Raw genomic sequence first — 23,326 nt, 5'->3', positions numbered from 1 at the left:
TCCTGATAGATTTTCTAAAGAACTTCATGAAGCATTTCGGAAGGAATCCAACGAACGTTTTATAAAGAAGTTCTTAGACTGAATCCTGGGGTAATCTCTAGAAAAAAAAAATGGAGAAAATTCCTAATTTCCATAACAAATCCTTTAAAGAATTTGAGAAATAAATCTCCATAGGCATTCCTTGCAGAACTTCCTAAAATTCCTTGGAAGATTTTCCCGCTGAGTCACTTCTTGAGATTTGTACATCTGAGCTAAATATGTAAAACTAAGATTTCGAACGTTTTTTCTTTGATACTCATCTGCATCAGTTTACTGTTATCATCGAAAAGAGAAGATGATCACTTCTGAAGATGTTTGGAGATTGGGTTTTTTAATTTGGAAAAAAATATTGGTTTTTGAAGTTCAAACAAAAGATTACCTTTTTCTGAGTCACTATGGTTTTTTGAGATTTTTAGAATTTCATGTTGATACCTTATATCAATTTCAAAGAGATTTTATGAAATCACCATTTGACAGCTGTGCAACTGCCTGACAGATCTGCCCAGTACAAAATCGCTCCCATACAAACTACAAATTGATTTTTAAATAGGTTCCCGGGCACCAAAATTAACTAAAATTCGGATTTTGGCCCAGTTTGGCATGCAGATTAAGAATATGGAAGTATCTCAACATCGTTAAAGAAGCCAATTAGCAATAGTTTAGGAAACCAAGGGTCCAAAAACATCTCTAAACAACGATTTCACATTCTAATACCAATGTTTTTAAGATGTATTGTTACATCTGTCTCCAAGATTCCTATCTTCGTTTGAAACAAAAATATGCATGTTTAATCGGTAAACTGATAAAATATTAAAATCTAAAATTTATATTTTAAAACTAACTCATTTACATATTGATTTCTACAATACCCACAGCCCCCCGTTCCGCCGTCGAGAACATAAACAAAACTCACAAGCTTCAATGGTGTTGCAAGATTTCCTCCTGCAAAAAAGTCAGGTTTCATCACAAAATTTCAGGAAATCCCGTTGTTTTTGGGAGCGTATGTTATTTACAGTCGGCATTAAAAAGGCCACACGGGAGGTGGGTTTTCCCAGCGAAGGAAATGGCTTTGTAAATTTAATGGGAAAACAAATACAAATGTATTTCCGTAGGGACGACCTGCAACAAAAAAAACAAAGAAAATTACATTTGTTTCTAACATAATCTGTCAGAAGATGCATGTTTGTTTCAAACATGGATTGCATACGCTTCAAATGTGACATTCGATTTGTACCAAACAGTTTAATTTTTGTGGCATTGAATTTATTTGAATTTATCTCAAATATTTTTGAATTTACTATGTTTTTTTCTGCGTGTATAATTCCTTATAAAAAAAAACAATTGAAAACAAAGAAGAAATTATTTTTTTGTATAAAGAAAACAGTTGGGCCATATGCGGTTTTCCTAACTCGCAAGGAAAGGAAACAGTAAAAATTTCATAAACATGAATAATACACAAGATCAATAATTGGTTTTGGTTTGCCCGGCCCCGAAGCCTGAATCCGGCACTGACTTTTGTCTGTCAGCAAATTTCCTTTCTCATCAATTCACATATTAAGAACTCGTGCATTCATGTGCCGCGCTCCATTGACTGTTGCATAAAACCTGCACATATCTTTCCGATCCATGCTTTTCTGCACTTTAGCTATTACACTCTTCTTGTGCTGCCGTTTCTTTTTGTGGTCGTTTCGTATTTATTCTACTATTGCCAGCCTGTTCCGCTTTCTATTGGGCCGGGTAACGATTATTTTAAAAATTGACTCCGAGTTCATCCCACACGGGTGCATTTTTATCCATTTTCCTACTCACAGTTTGTAGAGATAGATGGATCCGATACATTCTGCACAGCGTTGCAACCACTACCAACCGGGTAGCACCTTGCATACCCATAGTAAGTAGCTGCATGCAGCTAGCTGCTGGGAAAGCGACTAATGATAATCCTCTTGCATACGATAAACACAAACGAAATACGAGGGAGTCGGTACTTTACACATTCATTATAATAACAATTTTCCATCATTTTCCCGACGATATTGAAGAAGCGAGGAAGGAGAGCCAACAACTCCAAAATATGGGTGCTGCTCCAGGGGGGCGGGGGCGTTCAGTGGAAGGATTACATTGAAACATTGCAGATTTGTAGTCGGACGGCAGGGTCAGTAGCATTAGGATTGGGAGGGTTGGTGAATTTATGGCATGGTTGAATGACGAAGGGTTGTAACAGCGAGTGGACATAAATTGTAGTATAAGTGGAAATTTGCACTAGATGTACGTAGATCTGGAAAGCGTGCACGAAGGCATTTATTGACATTTATGATGCAAGCGGTCGAACGTCAAGAGTTGCCCGGAGCGCTGAGAAGTCTAATTCAAACATCGACTGACAATGGTGTGTTAATGTGTGTAATGTTAACTCACGTTGTTAGGGCGGGTAACCTAAATTTGAGGTGAACACGGAACGTGGAAGGATGGTATAATTTGCTGGGAAATTGATGGGTTAAGTAAATTTGCAATAATTACTTAGCCTTAGGGTTGAAGTTTTTAATATTCATTTAGTTATTGCTAGTTAAAACGGTGGTTAAAGTCTTTGAGTCACTAAAAATAATTATAATTTGTAATTAAAGTCCTTTCGAAATTCCCGTTATCCAGAATTCCTGTCATAATTTTTGTACAGGTTGGGTATGTTTCCTTCAGCGATTTATAGTTAAAATTTTTGCATAAAATAACAAATATTCCTGAAGTTATTCCCAAAATTCTGCAAGTAATTTCAAAAATTTCAATAAACAATTTTTTATCAGATAAAAGAAAGAGATTTCTAAAGATAATTTTGAGTAATATACAATAAAGGTTTCCTTGCATATTCTTGGACCAATATTTCTGAGGTGTTAAATTTACGGCTGTTAAGCAGGTTCGTGTTTGTAGAATCCTGTTGGAATAAAAACTTCCTTGGCTTGTCAGGGCTTCGAGGCCAGTTTGGTCTAGCTTGGCCATACTGGATAACTATGCATGCTTCTGGGATCATCCCGTAAGTGTACTCCGTTAAAAAGTTCTTTAACTACCATCAAATAATGGTTTCTTCATTCCAAAAAAAAACTCAATTTCCAGCGATGAAAACTGCAACGCGTGGAAAGTATCAGCATCTCCCCATTTACAGCGAACCCATACAAAAAAGTTATGAAATCAAAGTTCGACCGTCTCACTTCCAACGATGATCTCATTAGCCTAACGAGATACGCTCATTTCGCAGAACATCGTCAGCAGGATGGATGTGATTTTTCAATCACCATGCTGCCCATAACTGCATAATTGTAACATTTGCATTTTTTGCCAATATTGAGTTAATACCGGGGATCATCTCCCAATCAGCAGTACTTTCATCCACCCAAATGAACTTTTTAAGTTTGTTCTGCAAAATGTGAAACAAATACCAAGTCGTTTTGTCTCATTGGCTAAAATTTATGAATGTAACCGCATAACAGTCACACTGGAAATATACACTGGTGTCAAAGCGTAATATCAATCATATTTTGGTCTGATTAATTTTTTAACTATTCATCCAGCATAAAAGAAGAGCTGTAGAAAATTTCATTGCAAAAGGATGAATTTCAAATTATTGACAAATTTTTGAAATTTCGTATCGTCTCCATACTAGCGCATGTTGCAAACTTTAAACTCTATTTTGTACAATGCCTACTTGTGTCGAATGTGACTGTTATGCAGTTATGGGCAGCATGGTCCCTATTAACTTATTAACGCATGTACGTACATACGTACATTTGCTAATGCATTTCGTCATGATGTCATCATACGGTCGTCCAAATCTGTCCATGTCCAATGTCCATCTATCGTCGGGCCTCGTAGCGAACCCCAACGAACGAGTGACCTGCACTGGAAATTGAATTCGGAACACGATATACGCAGAAAGTGCATATCACAAAAAAAATATCCTCTCACACTCACCCAAACTAGAAATCTGATTCCGGCTCTGCTGTGATGAATAATATTCACTTGGACTATAAACGAAGCAGGATGACCGACGCAGCCCAGTAGGACTAGCTAGATATACCTACTACGGACACCAGCAGCAACCGGTGATAAGACTTTAATCCCATCTCTTGTGTGCGACTCACACACACACACGGTCCGGACCGGACCGGAAGGACGGAACGAAAGAAGTTGAAAATGCGACGATCCGATTCTGACTTGTGTTTTTGCGTGTTTTACATGTGTGAGATGCTGATGCTGCTGCTTCTGTGCCCTTTGGGAGGCGAGATGGGAGGATTAGCATTTTTTGTACCCTCTAGGGGGTTCCTTCTTTGGCAAATGAGTTAGGTGAAATTGATGAACTTTCTGCTGTTGGACTCCCTTTGCTGAAAGTATGGTACAGTATAAGAATTTGTCCCTAGTATAGTTTGAGGCATCTTCCGGTTACGTTTGCCTCTGATTGAATCAAGTTTAAGTGACAAAAAAAAACTCTTATGTTGATAAAAGAAGCTTTAAGTGAGATCAATGCTTCTTTTTCTACACTCCACTTTTTCATTTTCCAGGCTCCACTTATTATGTATATGAAAAAAGGTTAGGGAAGGTTGCTCTAATGCTCTTCGACATTCGGATTACACTTTAGGGTATGAGTAACAATCGCAAACATGGCTTACAAGATGAATGCCAATTATTCAATAATACCAATTTTTGAACCCAAGCAACATTAGCACTATATTTCGCCTTTTTGGACTTAAAGGGCTGTTACTCTGCCAATGTAGAGCACATCGGTTCTAAGACAGCAATATATTAGCATGGAAGGCGAATAATACTGCCAAGTGGTTACTTGAAAAATTAGTTTAAAGAGTACCATGCCACGTAAAGTTTTTTTAAGTCGTCATTATTTATACCATCGTTATCATTTAAAATTCGTCTCTTTCAAAACATATATTGTTTATCATGAAAATGTATTCACTTCATTACATTCTCTGTCAAGACTACAACAGTGAATACATTTGTTTATTGTTTATTACTTTAATGAGAAACTGGTTTCGCAATTCCAATGATGAGGCTGATCAATTATGACTTATTCATCCTTATTGACAAACATTTCTGATTGCTGGATTTTTGATACACTTCAGCCAACGCACTATTTCTGTGCACGAGCACGGTTGCCGTTACGAAAATCATAAACTCCACATTTTACAAACTTTTTCCACGAGAAGTAAGGCACAAATTTGCATAATTGATCACCCGGCATCGACTTTGGATTTTTATTTTTCAAGAATTATTTATTTCTCCAGAGATTCATTCCTGGATGTCTCCTAGAATTTCTAGACATTGTTCACAAAACCTTCAGAGGTTTTTTGTTTTCAGTATTTTCCAGGGATTACTCTATAGACAGTCCTTCTTTGGTCACATCAGAGCTTCTAGATATGTGCAACACAACACAGTGGTCGAAGTTGAAAGAAATATTCAATGGTGTCTTCGATGCCGATTACACCAATACCCCCTCTTAATCAGTCAATCCAAGGAGTTTCCGAAGTTCTTGAAAATGAGTAGTGTCTAGTGCTTTTGTGAAAACATCTGCTTACTCGATGGAGTTGGTTCAATCTTCACCGTACCTTTGATCACATGGTCCCGCAAGAAATGATGCTTGACGTCGATGTGTTTTGCTCGCTTGCGTTCAGCATTTTTAGCCATCGAGATAGGTACATCATAGATTGTCTTCATAGATGGTGAAAAATCATTCACCATGGTGACATCACTTCCAGGTCTGTAAGGATTCCTTTCAACCAGATACCTTCCGAGACAGCCAGGCTTAACGCGCCGTATTCCGCTTCACTAGCGCTACAGTTTTCTGCTTCCTACTGGCCCATGGAATCGTGTTTCCAAAGACTTGAAAAATGAAGCCACTCACCGATTTCCTATCAACTGCATCCGAGGCCCAATCTGCATCAGCATATCCTAGCAGTGTGGGAGAGTCTTCTTCCTTCTGCATTCTAGCTTCAAGTCCTTCGACCCTTTCAGACAACGAGGTGTTCTCTTCAGGGCTTGCCAAAAACAGTTTCCAGGGTTCTGCTGATATCTACTAAGGTATCCAACGGAATAGCTGATGTCGGGTCGAACACATAACATGGTGATGCTGCCAAGGAGCACCCATATGGCTGGGTTGTTGAAACTCCATCAGCAGTTGGCAGCTGGCAGCATTTCTCCATAGGCGTTTTGACAGTATTACATTCTTGCAAACCGAACCGAACCGACAGTATTATAGTCTGCAAACCGACATCGTCAACGTAAATAATAATATTTCCGTGTCTGTTGATCTTGACATAGAGGCAATATTCATGCTTTGAACGTGAAAATCCACTTTGTAGAAGCGTTGCGTTCAGCTTGTTGTTCCAGCATCGGGGACTTTGCTTCAATCCATACAACGATTTTCGCAGCTTACACACAAGGTTAGATGCTGCCTTTACACCATCCGGAATTGCCAGGTAAACCGTTTGTCCAGATCGCCATATAAAAACGCTATACATCATGCAAACCAACGGGGTTCATTTTTTAATTTGAGCTTCTAGTAACCCTGTGGGCATCGAAAAACACACTAATGGTAACCCTTTTGCTGTTTTGTTTTGATTCTGCGTTCCGTTTCACCCCGTTCCATGAACAGAATGACGTTTGAACAATTGTTAGATTGAACGATGTGCAGATTAGAGGGGGTCCAATAAAAAAGTGTTCATATTAGATGCGGTCAAACCAACGAGGGTAGACGGTAGTACGTACTACAATAATAATATAAACATTCAAGGTCAAAACGTTACACATCGGCTTAAAGCCTCGTCGAAAACTTATACACACTCATTTACATTCGCATCTACATTTACACAACTGTCGAGGACCAACACTACTATAGTTACCAGGGGCTGACACTGCTTCACTCCAACATTGAACACCACCTTGTCATTTACGAGATGATGGCTTGCCCCGGAATCCAGCTTAAATGTCACCTTGTCACACTTGGCATCCACAGATTACTGGCGACCAACCATGAACGCAACGCCTTCGGTTTCAGCAACTTGACACGACAATCCTTTGCCATATGATCCTTCTTCTGGCATCTTCTACACTTTCCCATGAACTTACGTGGTTTCTGTTTGAATCCTGCGAAGGCTGCAGGCTTCTGCTTACTCGTATCAACCATCCTGTCAGACTTCTTCAACTATTACGCCAGCAATCGCTTACGCACAACTTCCAGGGTAAGGTCTTTTTCTCCGAGATTTGGATGTGGATTGGATTTGGAAGTGGATCGTAGGGTTCGGGCAGCGTCACAAACAGTTGAGATACCATGTCGGCTTCTTCTAGTTTTGCGCCAGCTGACTTCAATTGTCTCACCAACTCGTCGAATACTTTCAAAGGGTCCTTGATAGATGCACCTTCCACCATCTTCAGTCTTGCGAGCTGCTTCCGGACAAACGTTTGCGAGGACACCGACTTCTTGGCGTACACATTCTCCAAAACGCTCCAGATTTTCTTCGCAGTGGTCTTCTCGCGGATCAAATCCAGAAGATCATAAGGGATGAAGGATATGATCACATTCACCACCTTGTTGTCCATCTTCAGAAACTTGGCTTGGTCCTCTGCAACAGCCCTTTGGGTCCTTGGTTACCGATCGATTCCGATACTCACTGATCTTATCCTAGGATATCTTATCCAGTGAATGCACTAATTCAACAACGGTATTTTGACGAAGGCTGACGGGCTATGCAGACTAATTTTGGCCTTAAATCTATACCCGCACATACATTTTTCAAAACCTAGGACGATTTAAAACAGTTCAGACTTCTAATGTTTTAGTCTTTGCAGCTAACGTCCACACTGCCAAATGATATTTGGCCTAATGATCGATCTCCCATAATGTTGAACTCTCACTATGAGTTTGTTCTACTGGTGCATTTTCCTCCTCTTGCTCTCGGGCATTTTACGTAGTAACCCGTCTAGTAATCGAAATGAAAACCTACAAAACCTAACATGATTATGTTGACGACTGTGCCGCGATGCATGTCATTCCTACTACAGATAAACAATTTTTGCATTTTTATGTTCTACTGTTTTCGTGATCTCATTTACAGTAATATCTCCGAAAGGACAGTTCAAATTTCAGCACTACCATGAAAAGCGATAAAAAGACTTTCAAAAGTTTGAAGTTATTTAATGGTAATAAAAGAACATCGTAGGGTATTGGTACCCTTATTAAGCATGTGACTCCCATTTTAATCCCATTTTAATCCTGAATTAAAACAAAAAGAACGGAATGAATCAGTGCCGTAATGGCTTGTTTTCAAATAGGTTGAATTTGGGAACGTGAGATTACTTTATGTCATTCATACACTACAGCCTAAATGCTGAGAGTGACTGGGCTGGATTCGTGTTGGCCATGGGAATATCCTTTACTTTCTTAGCCACAACATATCGTTGAGTTTTCTAAGCTTGGATATTAGATATGCAAATATTGAATGGCAATAGAAGCTTTTAGTAAATCGTGGAAATTGTTATTGGCTAAGAAGTACGTTTTGTCCCAACTTGAATGAAACACCAATATGAAAATGATAACAAAGACATTGTGTAAAAAAAACAAATAGTGTTGTACATCCGATTCAATAGAGCACATCGCTGGGAATTCCTGTACTGCACAGACGTTCATGATGCAGTTGATACCACGTTCGCATAGTGCTCAGTCAAAACGAACATTGAATCAGGCGCCTGAAGAAGAACTGTAAATTCATTCAACGGGGCGAATCCACACACTTGCATCCGGTATCCTAACGGGTAGCGTAGTTGTATTGCACATGACTGTTTTTTCTTCTCTACAGTGTGTTTTATTCATCTACCTACACGGTTAGTATGAGTTAAGCTATTTCCACAAAAAAAATCGTTTTACTCTGCCTTGCGGCTTGTTACCGACAGAAATGGTACCACCGAATTAAATTTCAAAGAGTCGGATCTCCTGTACTGGGGAAAACGCCCAGGGTATGCATTTGGCGGCGAACTCATCTATTTGTCAGCAGACAGCCAGCCACCGTCGGAACAAAGCTCGCGGAAACCGTTGCTTGCTGCTCTAAACTTGAAATAAAAACTCCATCCACCTCGGCGACAACGAACGGCTTTGCGATGCCACTGAACAGAGCAGACGACGACAACACGCTCCAGTTGCAGCACCCCGGACACAGGAACAGGAACCCCATTTCGGTACGTGCCGGATCAACAATGCCAGTCAGGAGATGGCCACCGACCAACAAACGGAAGAGGCCAAAACCCGGTGTCTCCTGCAATGCACACGAACGTCACGTTTTCAGCTTTATTTAATTCAATATTGTCCAGGCCTGGCCGGGCCAACGTCGTCGTTGTTGCGTTGCTCTGATGGCGGTGACCCGGTCCTCTTGTGAACAGGCCGGGTCTCGGCCAACACATAGTCACGAGTCGCGTCGGTTTGCGCTCACACGCTGGGACCCTGCGCTGCACCGAAACTGCACATTCCACATGAACCTAATATTTTGTGACAAACTACACATCCATTCGGGGTTCGGGTTCGTTACCAATACTAGAATTCGTACGACGGATTGACCGCCACCAAATCGGCTGCATCCTGTGGGGATGAGCATCATTTCGTTTTTTTTTTCACGATATGTCGTTCGTCATCTACACTAGATATAGAAAGCATCAACTGGACAACGAACAACCGAGCTGCCGAGTAAACGATCGAATTTCATTGCACAGACAAAAATTCTATGCTTTGCTAAATGTTGAAAACGTACAACCAGAATATGAAAATAGACAGAGGTTCAAACATTATCTGTGCGGTGGTGGCCACTCTGGAGAGTTGGAATCAACATTCCTAACAAATCGTGTCTCACTTTGAATTGAACACACGTGGCAGAACAATTTTTGTAGATCAATATCAACTTACTGATCAGCCAGATCTGTGAGATTTACGGTCTGTAGCTGCAAAAGAACAACCATGCGTCTCCATCAACTTTTAATACTCATGAGTATCTGAGTACCAAAATTCTGATTACTGAGTATCCGCAGATATCATGATCTTCCCATCCCATCCCCCTAGTTAACAGCATTTTTGATCATTTTCAGCGTAGAATCATACCCTGAGTTCAAAATTTTGAAGGAAAAAAAAACACAGTGTACTATGTGTCAGAAATCAAAAGTAAAAAAAGACGTTTTTTAGGATCAATCAATTTTCATATTTGTATGATTGTTTGGGCTATGTTTGATTATAAACCGACAGATTTTTTTCGATTTGTAACGAAATTTTATCGTTTTTTGTATGGAGAAACTTCTTATAAGCAAAAATTCTCGAATTTACCCAATATTAAGAAAAATATGATTTGTGGTGAAAAATGTGCCCAACACGTGTAACGCATACATTTCCTAACAGTAAATTTACTACATTTTGCATATTTGATGCCCAAATTGCGATGGTTTTGAGTTTAACCCTTCAGGACGCGCGCCGTTGTAAAAAGTACAACACTACCAAAAAACCTCGCTCGTCGTATACAGTGTGAGCGCGGTGCGGTTTCAGCTGCTTGATGGCGCGCGTCCTGAAAGTTTAAATTTAAATTTTGCAATATTTACTCAAATTTTACGGTTTATTGGCCAGTTTGTTCAAAAAGTAGTAGTATTCGACCGTGTTCGACACGCAACCGGTCTAGGAAGCTAGTTTGGACTCTTCTTTTTCAGATGCTACCGGGCTTTTTTGCGGGAGCTTGCGGGAAACCAAGTTAGAGTGGTTTTAGTGCATGCGTTAATTTTACAATATTTTACGCTGTGCTTCAATAATCATCCACTCCAAGATGTGGATGTGAATGTGAATGTGAATGCGATGACTTCTTCAGTGGATAACTGACACTGAGGGAGATTACAAGTGGTAGTCGAAATACGCGTATCTGTCAAAGGATAAGCAACATAGGGCGGAATTAAAAGGTACGAAACTGATTACACTCATTCGAAGTAGTCTAGATATGATTAAATCGATCAAGATCAGTTATATCTTGTTATAGAAACATTCTAGATGTAGGGTAATTTGCCAATTGTTGCACGGCTAAAAATTCGCCAATTATTGCACACCCCATAAGAAAAGCATGGAGTGTGCAACAATAGGCGAGTTTTTAGCCGTGCAACAATTGGCAAATTACCCTATTTTCTCCTGCAATATTTATTACCGTGATATTTTCAAAACCTTCTGAACATTTCTCCTTCTAGGACTCCTCCAATAGTTTAATTTTTTTACGAGAAGGGATTCCTAGAGGTATCCCGGAGCTCTTAGAGGAATCCCGCAACTCTTGGAGGAATTCAAGGAAAAATTACATGATGAATCTTAGAAAGAATTCCTGTAGGAATCTCGGAATGAATTTCTGGAGGAATCTTGGAATGAATTCATGGAGAAATCCCGGAACGAAATTCCTGGAGGTATTCTGGAAGAAATTTCTGAAAGTATTACAGAAGAAATTCTTGGTGAAGTTTCGGAAGGAATCTCTGGAGAAATCTCTGAAAGAGACCCTGGAATCTAATGAGGAATAACAGAAGAAACTCCTGGAAGAATCCCTAAGGAATCCCAGAAAGATTTCCTGGTGAAATCTCGGAACCAACACCTAGAGGAATTTCGGAACTGAAAGAAACTTGAAACTTGAAGAAATCCCTAAAGCAAGCGAGAAAGCGAAATATCTTTCCCCGAATCTCACAATTCGGGTTCAACCAGAAACAATTGAATTGGTACAACTTATAGAGAAATGCAAGCCGCGGTTGCTAAAGATTTTTTTTCTCAGTTTTTTACGTTTTGTGACCTTTTTGTTTACGCTTCGGACTTCAAGAGATTTCTTCCAGAATTTCTCAAGGAGTCCCCGGAATCCTCCAGGAGTTTTATCCGAGATTCTCCGAATAGTTCCTTTTAGGATGTCTCTAGATTTATTTTTTCTGGGCTGCCAGATGGTATTCCTGGAAATTCTAGCAACTTCACCCAGAATGTATCTAGGAGTTCTTTCGGAAATTTTATCAGAAATTCTTACCGAGATTCCTTTAAAAACGCCTTGCAACAATCCGTAAGGATTTATTCTTGGAGTTTCATACGAGATTCTCCCGGAGTATCTTCTGGGAATTATTCAGCAATTCCTTCTGAAACCCTTCCAGAAATCCTACAAGATCCCTGACAAGAACTTCTTTCAGTATTCCACTAAAAGCTTCTCCGAGACCCCTCAAGGAACTTCTTCCGGTTTTTTTTTCGAGAGCTACTGATTCAAGTATTACTTCTGGGATTCCTACAATAATTTCACCAGGTATCTTTCTGTGGTTTTTCCAGGATTCTTTCGGAAATTCCTACCGGGATTCCTCCGGGAACTTCTTCAGGGTGACTGTCAGGAATTACTTTTCAGGAACTTCTTCCGGGATTCCTCTTAGAGCTTCTTCTAGGAATTCTTTCAGAAACTGATTCCGGGATTTCTCCGAGAACTCTTTCCAGGAATCATTTAGGGACTCTTTTTTTTTCTACCAAGAGCTCCGTAAGGAATTCCTGCAGACCCTTCTGGAATTTTTTCAGATGTTTGAAAAGGAAATGCTCCTGAAGTTTATTATGATTTTTTTGGAGTATTTTGTTTATGGAATTCCTCATGTAGTTGCTGTAGGATTTCCTTGAATAAACACAGGAAAAAGCAACTTAGTTATAGCTCCCTGAAGAATCTCATAAATCCTAGAGGGATTGTAGAATAAGTTTGTGGAGAAACCACGGACGGAATACCTGGACGAGTTTCAGGAAAAAAAAAATACTAAGGTAATCCTAGAAGGAGTAATGCTGGAGGAATCTTGGAATTAATTTCTACAGAAATCCAGGAATCTCTGGAAGAATCTCGAGTAACTTCCTGGAACAATTCTGGCAAAAGCTTTTGACGGAACCCCAGACGGAACCTCTTAAGGAATCTCAGAAAAAAAACTCCTGGAAAACCCCAGAGGGAACTTCTGAAGGAATCCAAAATAAACTTCCGGAAGAATCTCGTTAAGAGCTTACGGAATCCCAGAAGAAAGCTCTGGAACAAATTTGTGGACAAACCACGAGGGAAGTCCCGGATGGAATTCTTGTGGAATCCCAGAAGGAACTCCATGAGGTGAGCCACCATGCCACCATCAAGTTATAAAACAGCACACGCACGCATACCCCACATTTTGAATTAAATCCAACCACTCATGATAAGCTGACGATTTTGTTTAATTCGAAAGCTCGTAAACAACAAAGCCACGAAACGTCAAAAACTAAGAACATTTTCCTTAGCAACCGCGGCTTGCAGTGCCCCCTATGGTACGGCTTGCAGTGCCCTACGGTTGTTAAAATTTCCAAAATTATGGAAAACTGTCAAATATTTTATACGTATCGCAAAAAAAACGTTAATTGTTGGAAAACGAAAAAAAAATTAACAAGTAAGTGAACTGAAATCAATGGTTTGGATAAGTAACTTGATGGGTTTGATTCATGTTTTGGAAGAAGAATTACCACACAAAATAGAACCATCATGTGCCTTTTTATTTTATTACAACGTTCTATTGGTAAAGAAAGCGTTTAATTAATAACTCTGCAAGTGCTTATAGACCAAGAAGTAGTCCTCCCCAGATGGGATGTAACGCTAGAATGATGATGCCAGAATGATGATGCCAGATATCATTACATCAAATGTATTCGTTCATGCCTTTCATGTCGCTACATTTTAAAACTGTTTAATGAAAATCCGTGTTGTAGGAGTCTGCATAACACAAATTCATAGTATCGGAGTCTCTGCTATACGTCTACTAATGATTCGAACTCATTTTTGTAGATTAAAAATTAACCAAATTTTGGTGTACGTACTATCGAGGCAAAATGTACGTACTATCGAAAATACGTACTATCGAGGGTACGTACTATCGAGGTACGCCTGTATTAAAATTTGTTGAAATTTCAAAAAAAAATATAAAAGGGCTTTCTAGAATATGACTGACATTTCGATATGATTTTCGCGAAAAACATACTGTGGAATAAAAAACAATATTTGAAAGAAGTTGGTAAAATATAAATTGGTAAAAATCTTGAAAAAAATCTAACGGAATACTAAAAATGTTTTATTTTGCACATCACCATCATCCTGGAGTCCTGAACTTTTTGCTTGTTCTGAGTCATTTGGAAATCTCCTGAGTGCTTAAAGAAATCTTTTATTGAAATCCTGAAAAAATGTGGTAAAATTGATTGGGGTGATTTCGGACAGAATTTTAATATTTTTTGGTAAAATACTTAAACGAATGTTCCAGCAAAACTAAGGAACAGTTTTTGGTATTTCTTGGCCAAAACTTTACATGATGATATAGCTCCATTCATGATGGATTCGAATTCACAAAGCACGTTTTTAATTGACAAGGAACCTGGAAACCTGAAAAAAATCTAGAAAGCTTACATTTAAAAGGAGATTTCATTTCACCCGGGAAACTCCAGAAATTCTCAAAGAGACCAGGTAACAACCAGGAAATTTATTAGACAGTTAATCTGAAGAATATCCATGTATTTTCCATATTCTGGTTCTGTAGTTTTTTTGCAATTATCATGATTTTGTGCAAAATGTTTCACTGAGAAAATATTTGTCAGTTATAATAAAAAGTTTCATGATTACTATAAATCTCCTTAAAAAATTCTGATGTAAAGACAGATGTTGTGTGTCTGTCCATAAACTTCGTACACTCAAAGGAGTGCGATTGTGGGCTTCGTGGCCGAGCGGTTAACGGCGTCAGTCGTTTAGGTGTCTCGTAAGCCTAGGAGTGTGGGTTCGATTCCCGCCCCAGTCGGGGAAAACTTTTCGTCAAACGGAAAATTCTCCACTGTGCCACTGGGTGTTATATGTGTTGTCCGTTGTCAGATGTTAGTATTGTTCAGTCTGTAGAGGCCGCAAGGTCGAAGACGGTGTAATTGTCTTTTAAAAGATGTCAATCTTATGATGCGTCTAAAAAAATAAATAAAATCTCTGAAGTGGTCGGTAAAGAAGTTTGAGAAAGGCTGGGCTACGCCAAGATGAAAACATTGTCTTGTCATTTCTGCAATCATGATATCATATGATAGAACAATAAAAAGACCCCAAATATCTATGTTTTGGTAACGGACGAGAAGGTGGCAAATCTCATAACAGCGGTCTGGGACTGTACCACCTACGAGTATGTGGGACTTGCTTTATAAATGCTAATGCTTATATTTGAAAACTATATGAGCACAGGGATGGGAACACTCACTTGCAAAGAGTTACACTCACTTGCTACTATTTTCTCAGCTCAGAAACGTGCAACTAAAAAACAATGTATGGACGTCTTTTGCCTTGTAGTTTTGTCTAAAACTTTGTCAAATAGAGTAGGGGTCGCACACGAATCCCAAAGTCGTGACAGAGCTGTGAAAACGACTCTCCACGAGGTGAGTGTACAGGAGATACTCAAAATAACTAGAACAGGTAAGGGTGCCAATGAAAATCGAATTTTCGAATTTCAAAAACGGGTAGTGCTCAAAAGTTCCGTCTCTTCAAAAAAAGTCCCCATGCAAAATTTCAGCTCAATCGGACTTCGCTAAGGGGTGGCCCAAAGCGGTCAAAGTTTGGCTGTTTTGAAACACGAAAAATATCCCAAGGTAGGGGTACATGAAAATTTCGAAATCGAAAATTTTTTTTTGATGCCAAATGCCTTAAAAGTGCATGAAACGTCGAGATCTGGTGTTATCTCAAAAAATTTTTTTTTGAAAAAAATTGACTTTTTGGACTTGGGGGAGTGAAATGAATTTGAAATGGAGGATTTGAATTTAGTTGCTGAAATATTCATAGCAATAGCACTGGAACATGTCTTATATCATCGTTGGCAACTACTAGCATATTATATATCATATATCGCTAGATATATCGTTAGGGTGGTTCACTTATTTTGCATTAGGGTGGTCCTTTTTGTAGAAAAATTAAAAAAAAAAGATAATAGTATTAAGAAATCTCATATAACTGTAAGTCATTTTCAATGTTGAATATATATAATATTTCATTAGGGTGGCTCATTTATTTTTATTTAGGGTGGTTCTTTGAGATGGAAATTAGGAACAAAAAAATATTTCCAGAAAACTTACCAGTCATATTTTTGTATAGTTTAAAACCATGATCCTTTATTGGCATGTAACACTTTGTTAAGATATTCCTAGACCAACATGTGGAAAGGGCGTAACAACCATTGCGAATTTCTGCTTCTCCTGTCCCTCCCGGGCATATCCCCAATTATTCATGAAATCTTTTATTTTCTTTTTAAAATTTTGAATCTTTTTTTTTTTTTGGGGTGCTTCACTTATTTTGCATAAGGGTGGTCCTTTTTGTAGAAGAATAAATAAAAATAAACCATAATAGTATTTGTATTGTATTTTCCGTTAGGGTTGTTTTTTTTTGGAAATTAAGATCAAAAAATACTTCCAGAAAATTCAACCAGGTAATCTTTTTCGTATAGCTTCAAGCCATGATTTCCTACAAATCTTTCGGTGACTTATCAATAATGAGATATTCTCTAATTATTATCTCTCCTCTCGTTCTATTTCATTAATCACGGCATCAATATAGTGATGATCTTTTGATTTACACCACCAAAATTATCGTATTCATGCAATCTTCCTACACTGAGCGAAAAATTCACTTCAATTCCACTGGAAATCATAAGTAGATTTTTTCCATCTAACTAAACATTTGAAACTTACATGATTGGTTAGTGAAAATATTCCACTGGAAAAATCCAATAGCATTTAAGTGAAATTTTTCACTACAAAATTTAATAAAATTTAAGTATATTTTCAGTATATTTGGAACAACTTTTGGCCATTTTTATTTTTGTTTTGTCTATTTCGAGATTATTAAAAAAATTGGCTTGTTCGCACTGAGCGTATGAAAATTATGCTCTATTGATTTACACCACCGAAATCATCGTATTTATGAAATCTTCCTATCTTAACTGATAGAAGGATGTTGAAATAATTTAAATGTCTTTTCGAACTGTCAAAAAACCGCACCGCAGTACCACACTGAGCAAACGGAGAGAATTTCACTCGGGTGAATTTTAACGCTCCGTGCGGAACTGCATTAATTTCATCCGCTCAGTACGGACACGCTTGGCCATGACCATTGCAAAAGTAAATTATATCTGCAAATACCGCATTAATGAAAAACTTCCCCATTTTAGGAGTTCAACAAACAGTTCTACTCTTAAAACTAAACTCTTCTTCCTCATAGAAACAGCTGAATAAATGTTTACTCGAGTTTTTGAATTTAGTCTCACAAAACTTTTCAAAATCTTACAATGAGATGAACCTCTCTAGTAAATAAATCTCTTTGGTAGTCCGTACCACAATATTTAATTCTGTAAATCGGTTTTAATCACTATATTGATGCCGTGATTAATGAAATAGAACGAGAGGAGAGATAATAATTAGAGAATATCTCATTATAGATAAGTCACCGAAAGATTTGTAGGAAATCATGGCTTGAAGCTATACGAAAAAGATTACCTAGTTGAATTTTCTCGAAGTATTTTTTGATCTTAATTTCCAAAAAAAAAAACAACCCTAACGGAAAATACAATACAAATACTATTATCGTTTTTTTATTTAATTTTCTACAAAAAGGACCACCCTTTTGCAAAATAAGTGAAGTACCAAAAAAAAATTCAAAATTTAAAAAAGAAAATAAAAGATTTTATGAATAATTGGGGATATGCCCGGGAGGGACAGGAGAAGCAGAAATTCGCAATGGTTGTTACGCCCTTTCCACATGTTGGTCTAGGAATATCTTAACAAAGTGTTACATGCCAATAAAGGATCATGGTTTTAAACTATACAAAAATATGACTGGTAAGTTTTCTGGAAATATTTTCTTGTTCTTAATTTCCATCTCAATGAACCACCCTAATTAAAAATAAATGAGCCACCCTAATGAAATATTATATATATTCAACATTGAAAATGACTTACAGGTATATAAGTGATTTTTTAATACTATTATCTTATTTTTTAAATTTTTCTACAAAAAGGACCACCCTAATACAAAATAAGTGAACCACCCTAACGATATATGATATATAATATGCTAGCAGTTGCCAACGATGATATAAGACATGTTCCAGTACTATTGCTTTGAATATTTCAGCAACTAAATTCAAATTCATTTCACTCCCCCAACTCAAAAATTCCAAAAAGCCAATTTTTTTCCAAAAAAAAATTTTTGAGATAACACCAGATCTCGACGTTTCATGCACTTTTAAGGCATTTGGCATCAAAAAAAATTTTTCGATTTCGAAATTTTCATGTACCCCTCCTACCTTGGGATATTTTTCGTGTTTCAAAACAGCCAAACTTTGACCGCTTTGGGCCACCCCTTAGCGAAGTCCGATTGAGCTGAAATTTTGCATGGGGACTTTTTTTTGAGGAGACGAAACTTTTGAGCACTACCCGTTTTTGAAATTCGATGGTCAAATTTTTCCCATACACTCCATTGGCACCCTAAGGTACATTCACTTTTCAAAAAATGTTCAACTAGCTGTAACTTTTTGAAAGGGCATCAGATATTCTATTCTATTCTATTTATACTGTAAATTCATCAACTAGTTGTGTATCAGTGGTCCAAATTTGGAAAAGATCGGGCCAATCTACACGAAGTTAGAAAGATTCTAGAAAAAGGTATAATTATCCGATGGCCAACTTTGAGCTGTTATATCTCCGGATTCAACAAACCGAATGCAATGAAATTTTGATGATTTATGACTAATATAATGATCTATTAAAACTTTTGACTTAACTTAAAATTCTTTATATGAAAGAAAATTATAAAGATCAGATTGTTTTTCTAATATAATACCTATTTATCCAAAACTTTATCATCGTTTCAAAATTCGAGATAGTAATTATAGTTCATTTAAATTCCCTCTAACTGACTTGAATACAGGTATGTTCCGTTTTTGTCACTATCCGATTTCATCAACATTTCATTCCGTTTTTGTCAACACTAAAGTATTTGTCAAATTTGTTCCCTCGAACACGAGTTATTTATAGTTTAACATTAATCTTGAGGCAATGTGTCCATGAATGAATTTGAAGCATCCACCAATAATGACATAGAAGACGTATTATACGTTACAGTAGCTTTCAACACATTTAAAATATTTATAAATTATGTAAATTCATGTGTTAATTTCTCTCACGCATAATGAGAAAAATTAAACCAATGGTTCAATAGAAAAATTAAACCGAGCCAATTTAATTAATGAAAACCTGACAGGAGGTGGCTAGAGGTAACACGTGAATATCAATAGCATCATCAACAATTTTGTAGGGTTTGTAAAATGGCTCAATTATTTTACAAGTGTAACATAAGTAGCTAATCATGATAGATCAATAAGAAATGGGATGTGCATATAAAATCTGCATTAACATGTCTAAAGGGTCTAACTCGTTTTGTAAACAAACATTAAAAACGGTAAAAATTTGAGAATATTTGATGCCCTTTTCGAAAAGTTACAGCTAGTTGAACATTTTTTGAAAAGTGAAAAATTTACCTGTCCCAGTTATTTTGAGTATCCCCTGTAATTTACATTCACCTCGTGGAGAGTTGCCTTCGCAGCTTCCTCACGACTTCGGTATGCGTGTGCGACCCCTACTCTATTCGGTAAACTTTTAGACAAAATCACAAGGCAAAAGTCGTCAATACATCGTTTTTTGATTGCACGTTTCTAACCTGAGAAAACTGCAAGTGAGTGTTCCCATCCTTGTATGAGCCACGTCTAGAATGTCACACTGAGAATAAAATTCACACTATACTATAAGTTATGTATAAGGTTTATGCAAGTTTTCAGAGGATAAATATGCATAACATTGTCAATTACTATTACACGTATTTTTTTTTTTTAATATTTGGTTTCTCATACTAGCTGTAGATGTCTACTACTGTTATTAACGTGTTTCATGTTTGTGTTCTCTGTTTTTCTCGTTACAGGATTACACCGACTTTTTCGCCAAAAACGCCCTCAACGCAACCTACCCAGGCTACCGAGCACCACCCGGCACTCAGCACCACTCTTAAAACAGCACACAACTTACACACATTTCTAGAGCAGCTATGAAAATCATAAGCCTAGCGAAGTAAACACTCAACAACAGAATTTTATAGAAAAGAAATAATAGAATGTACTAGAACGTGTCGACCTGCTAATTTTAGATAGACTTTTTCAAATGAAACACACACCAACACAACAACACAGGAACACTTAAGTGAACAACAGTTAAACAAAACAAAGGCGTAAGGGATTCTCCAATTCAGATTGCGATTATTGTTACACAGTTACCAAAAACTAAACATACTTAACTATCAAGCAATGAAACACAAACAGTAAATACGAAATTATACTTGAACTAACCAAACATTTTATATAAACGAAACACGCAACATACACGAAACTAAACGGCTTAGGATTGAAACAAATTTTACTATTTATTGAATGTATAATTGTTAAGAAAATAAAAAAGAAAAAAGTGTGATTGTATCTTATGTTAATCCTACCTTTATGTTCCTGCAACGATCAGCTAATGAGTTCGAACGATTTATTTTCTCTCGTTTTCAGTATATACCTACCTACATCTCTAACGCTTAATTATTTTTAATTACTAATAGAAATTAGCAACAGCAGTGAAAACACTGAAAGCTTAAAAGCGATTTGTATTATGTTTAAACTGATGGAGCAACAGGAGGAAGCAAAGCAACAAGGCAGGGGAAAGCACAGATGAAAAAACCTGTTAAATGAGATACACAAGTGTTAAAAGCAATTATTAATCAAATGTTCAATTGATAATGAGTTTTTAGTGATAAATATTAAACCGCTACTTGGAGAGTGAGGATTGCCAATCAGGGCCGTAGGTCGCACCTCTCGCCTGCAGGACAAATCCCATAACATCATATCAACACTACTATTTAGGTATAATTAAGAAGAGGGCCGGCCTACAGCCCTGCGGTTTTTCCGGGCGCCATTGAAGCGCGAGACACCCACGGGAGTGAGAATATAAAACAATGAGGGCCATATTTCATTTATTTATTCATAACTGCCTGTTATTGTCGAGTTGAGAGAGGAACCCTCGCATGATGGGCCACGGATAAACAAAAAAAAAATCCGGGTTAAATTTCACACCAGACGCACCCTGCCATTTCGCAGCTGGGGCTGTCAAAAGAGCAAAAATGCCGGAGGTCGCATACTGCCATCTACCGGACAGGCACAAAGGAATTCCATAGATTGGCCGCCTCTGATGATATAACCAGCGTGCGGGTGACAAAATATAATTATTTTAAACATTCATTTATTGAGCGTCCCCTTGGACGTGTGGAATGAAATATCAAGGAATGAATAATTCATTTGGTTTTTCGCACTTTTAATAATTTAACAAATTATGGGACTTTTTACATTAAACATTTTTGAGGAGCCATCCAAGAGTTGCACATCATGTTATGTAAGAACTTGTCGGACGTAATTACAAATCGGAAGTGCATTACGTTTTATAAAAATGGTTCTGTTGATTTATGGCCGTGGACTATAACAACAGCTTCAGGAAGCATCAATGGAACACACTGGATTTCCTCACGCCCCGGCGGATATTATTTATGAGGAGAATCATTGCAGTAATTAATTTACATTTTATCGTGGCGACCCGCAAATGAATGGCTGGTACGGGGTCCTTCAAAATCAACAAACCATTAATTGAAAATAACATATCTATCCTGTTCATCGATAGCTCAACCTGAAAAAAAACGGCCTACTACGACCCAATAAATAACCACCACTTGACACACCGGGATGATGCTTGTAAAAGAGACACAAGTTATCACATCTCCACATGCACCCAGCAAGCCCTGACTCCGGCGTTTCGTGTCGTCGTCACCAGGGGGATTATGAAACATTTTAAATTTTCATTTGCATTATTCGGTCACTACCAGTCGGGTCGACTTTTTCCCACGACTTTTGTTTCACCGCAACCCAAAACCCAACCACGCTGATCGGAGTACAGCAATCGAGAAACAAAAAAAAAACGCACAACTTGGCGCAAACCAATCCTACTCGAATATTGATGAATTTTACAAATTGTTTTTCCAGCCTACAGATTTGTCTGATCAAAATGTAGCACAAATAATGGCATACTAAATGCCATCGGTCGGGCTAAATGCTCGCAGAAAAAAAAAACTCCGATCCAATTTCATTCTCAATCGCGTCTCCGCACTTCAAAAGTCCGCGTACTCTCCACCCACGTTCAACAAAAAACAACAGAAGGCAAAAAGCAATGGAACAATTTCCCACATGCAGATATTATATATTTTTCACATTTTAATTCACGATGCAAATATTCAAAATATTTAGACTCGCAGCCAAACACGTTGTTCGTATCTGCATACATAAAACGGCTCGGCTGAATGGGATAAAAACATGGTACGGTGCGCATTGCATGTTCCTCTCCGCGGTGGAAAGTTACCGATGATGGTTATTACTATTGCTGATTGTATTTTTTTACAAATTTACTTTGACAAAACTCAACACAACACAAAATTAGTTACCATAGCTGTAATCAAATTTAGCAAAAACATCTTGCATCAGTCAGTGTGAAAATAATGCTTACAAAACAACAACGGTAGGTTATTGGAATCAAACTTAAGAATTTTAACACTTGGAAGAACAACATAAAACTTTTTCACTGTTTGAGCACTCGCGTAACGAACTGTAAGAAAGACTTTGAAAATAACTGTGCGTTTGATTTTGATTTGATCTGAAACTACCGAAAGCCCATCGAAAAACACGTCGTTGTAATATAGGTTCCCAATTTGATATGGGAAAATGTTTTTGATGACAGAACCCTCTCTATTAAAATCTCTAATATTATGGCGATATAGTGATACAGTGGATCAAACAATTGTTCGTGCAGCAAACTACAAACAAAAGTAATAAAAAAGTAGTCGTGCCAAGTATGTACGAGACATTGAAGGCGATCTTAGAGTTAATACGAAATACGTATGTATCAGTCAATGGCCTAATGTTATGATTTATCGTTAGCAGATTTTCGCAGGTTGCAATTGGTGGCTCCAGAGAGGAGTAATTGAGAAACGACACCCCAAAATTTCAAGAGCACAAGTTTGAAGAATCAATGACAATTTGCGCTGGAAAGTTTATCGATTGGTTACCCGGTGGTGGTGACCAATCGATCAACTTTTCACTT

At 37.7% G+C, this 23,326-nt stretch overlaps 1 protein-coding gene across 1 annotated transcript in view; it reads left to right on the top strand.

Moving 5' to 3' along the window:
* LOC109413053 (uncharacterized) overlaps window positions 1-22,855 on the top strand; it is a 554,573-nt gene extending 531,718 nt beyond the window's left edge. The window contains exon 12 of the mRNA XM_062854506.1: window positions 20,073-22,855. Coding sequence (XP_062710490.1) covers window positions 20,073-20,159 — 87 coding nt within the window. The 3' untranslated portion in view covers window positions 20,160-22,855. The remainder of the gene's footprint in view (window positions 1-20,072) is intronic.
* Window positions 22,856-23,326: the final 471 nt, after the last annotated feature.

This window comes from Aedes albopictus, chromosome 2 (genome assembly GCF_035046485.1).
Source record: "Aedes albopictus strain Foshan chromosome 2, AalbF5, whole genome shotgun sequence".
Lineage (NCBI taxonomy): Eukaryota > Metazoa > Arthropoda > Insecta > Diptera > Culicidae > Aedes > Aedes albopictus.
This window is presented reverse-complemented; position numbering and strand designations above follow the sequence as displayed.